The sequence below is a fragment of the Crocuta crocuta genome, unplaced genomic scaffold (genome assembly GCF_008692635.1).
Source record: "Crocuta crocuta isolate KB4526 unplaced genomic scaffold, BGI_CrCroc_1.0 scaffold59-1, whole genome shotgun sequence".
Classification (NCBI taxonomy): Eukaryota; Metazoa; Chordata; class Mammalia; order Carnivora; family Hyaenidae; genus Crocuta; species Crocuta crocuta.
Window position 1 is genome coordinate 1055677 of NW_027551579.1, and position 2947 is coordinate 1058623.

Here is a 2947-nt window from a genome sequence, read left to right on the forward strand (position 1 = left end):
GCACGGCTCCCACGCCCTCCGCCCCGACGGACCCCGCCGCCCGCCCCGGGTCGCACTCACGTAGACCGAGTCGATGTCGGATTTGTCGAAGAAGCGGAGCGCCTGCCTCAGCTCCAGGGCTGGGGAGACTCGGTCATCCCCAGCCTCCAGCTCCAGGTCCCCGTGTCCCGGGCCGAACGGAAAGAGCTCCTGGCGGCTCAGGCAGCCCCCGGGCCCCGCCAGCAGCAGCTGCAGCAGCAGCGCCCGCGTCCACGCAGCCCCGCTCCGGCGGATCGCGGCCAGCATGTTCACGAACTGCTGTCCCGCAAACCTAGCGGCTCGGCGGACACGGCTGAGGAAGGCGGAGACGTAACCGGACGCCCCTCGGCAGCCCCTCCACGCCCCCTGCCTGCCTCCCGACGATCCCACCCCTGGAAACAGGGGAGGGGAACAGGGGAGATGGGGAGGGCCCCGCCCCGTCCACAGGGCGCGCCGCCGAGGCTGCCCAATGGCCGCGAGGGGGAGGGCGAGGGGCGACACTGAAAACCCCCGGCGGTTCCGGCAGCGTCACCCTCGACCCCTGCGTGGTCTTGGGCGCTGATGGCCGAGGTACCCGAAACCAACCTCCGAAGAGCAGAGCGCGGGGCTTTGCACCACTGTCCTCGGCTCGGGTCAGGGCTAAGTGGGAGGGCGGGCTACGTGGAAACGCTCAGGATTCGGGAACACAGTCCACTCCAGTGCTGCTCGGGGGCGTCCGGAGGTCGGACTCACCGGGTCACACTCTGGTTGGAGGAGGGGTAGGAGCTGGGAATTATCAAGTAGGGACTGGACCAGGAGCATGTTCCTGAACACATCCGTCCAGTTTTCCAGCGTTATCGGGTGAGGGATCCTAGCCTGGTGATGTGGACATTCGGCCAAACATGGGGTCCTACCCTCCAAGACAAACTCACAAGGGTGTAAAATAATTCAGTGTTGGGTTGGGTGGGATGCCCCAAGGGCTAAAGGGCATTGGGGCTGGAATAATTGCCCAAGGAGAGCTTCCTGGGGGGTGTGGGAAACAAACTGAGTCCTCTGGAAGGCATGGAATTTCATCAGGAGGCTGGGGAAGGGACGGTCTGGAACGTGGAACCAAGGCGCCATCCGCCAGTTGAGAATTTGGGAAAAGAAAGTTGAGAATTTGGGAGGAAGGCTTAATACCAAACCTAGGAATCTGAACTCACCCTAACACTCAGAGGATAACTATTGAGAGTTCTTGACAAAGGGAGATAAGTGGTGTCCTGACCAATGGGTTGATCATTAATTTGTCACGGGTTGAAAGTAGAGACAGGAGATCCAGGACTGTTGAAAAGGAAAATGGGAGGGGGAGGGGAGGATGAGAAAGGAAAAGGTGGAACTGAGAAGAACTGAATCTAAGAGGCATCACAATGAACGAAGGAATGAGACCTGGTTTTGAATTTGATATGGGGGTTGGAGAGAGAACTTAAAATTCGGTGTAAGGTTTTAAGCCTGGAGGATTTCCAAACACTGCTGCCTTTTGAAGTCAGGGAGGAGGACCCAGCACAGTGGGTGTTGGATATGCGGCTGGCAGACCTGTTAAAGCCTGGAGGGTCAACAGGGCATTTCTCTTGCCTGTTGCCAACTAAAATTAAGGACCTAGGACCCAATTTGAAATAACTCTCCCAATAAACAGCAAATTCAATGTAATATAAGCAGCATGAGTCCTGAACCGGTAGAAAACATAAAAAGCAAATGAAATCCTCCCTCTGAACATAAAATCTTTGATCTACTCTCGACATCTTTTTCCTTTAACTTCATTAGACATCAGAGAAAATATTAAGTTTCTACAGGTATTAATTGGCTTTGCAACCACAGTAACTTTCAGAGACAGAGAACATCCCCATTTTACGAAAGAGGGGCACACAGATTCAGAGAGGCTTATATCATTCTGCTAAGGTCACATGGCTGGAAGCCCTCGGGTGACCCAAGCTGGTCGAGGACCAGCTCCAGGACAACCTTAACCACTATATTAACCTGAAGCAATACATGGCTTCTGTATTACTGTAGTTATGTTTTATTTTTGTTGTTGTTTGTTTAGTTTTGGGGGTTTTTTTGGTCTTGTTGTTAAAGTGACTAATGCTGCTTGCAATCTGTGGCAATCCAGTGGCTTTCCTTCAACTCCCTCCAGGAACTGCCGTGCACTCTGCCTTGGTTCCCTGCCCCAGAAGCACTTCCTGACTACCCCCTGCCATTCCTAGCTTCAGCTGCTGCCCCTCTGGCTTCCAGGCCCCAGCACTGCCAATTCAAATTGCCAGGAACTCTGTCTGGAGGCTCCTCTCCTCTCTCTGCTTACCTGCACACAGCATGGGCCCCCAAACACCCAGCTCGCTTTTTCCTGCCTGTGCCTCAGACTCTCTCCTCCTTCAACCCCCACCCCACTTTCTGCCTCCCTTCAGAGCTCCGCTGAAGCTGTTGCCTGTGCCTGGAATGCTCTCACCCCTCTCACGAATTCTCTCCGTTTTTGGTACTCAGACAGCTTCTGAACTTCCTATTGGTTCACGGAATTTTCCTCCGCTAATAGAGGAGCAAGAGCAGTTCTCCAGTTTACTGGTTCCAAGTACCAAGACCATTAAGACACGATCCCTTGTGTGCATCCCAGCAACATGGTGGGATGTTAACTAGTTTTAACAGAAGTAATACTAGTAACAGTTGCCTAAGTTAGTAGCTTCGAGTAGATGTGGGGAAATGAGATTTGCTGAAGTCAGATAATGCGCCCAGTTCCAGAGTGGAAGAGCCGGGACTTGAATGCTTTCACATTTCAGTGTATCTGAAACCAAAGCTAATATTCTTTCTTCCACACCCTCTTGCCTTTCTATAAAAGGAGAGGTTTCTCCCTCAGTTTCCAACCACCAGGTATATCTGCTCTGTTGTTTATACATAATGTTCATGCTCTATTTATATATGCTTCTGT

At 53.0% G+C, this 2947-nt stretch overlaps 1 protein-coding gene across 1 annotated transcript in view; it reads right to left on the minus strand.

The window, feature by feature from the left end:
• Positions 1 to 525, minus strand: part of NID1 (nidogen 1) — an 85301-nt gene extending 84776 nt beyond the window's left edge. Inside the window, exon 1 of the mRNA XM_077751698.1 lies at positions 61 to 525. Within this exon, the coding sequence (XP_077607824.1) occupies positions 61 to 285 (225 nt within the window). The 5' untranslated portion in view covers positions 286 to 525. The remainder of the gene's footprint in view (positions 1 to 60) is intronic.
• Between the last annotated feature and the right edge of the window lie 2422 nt (positions 526 to 2947).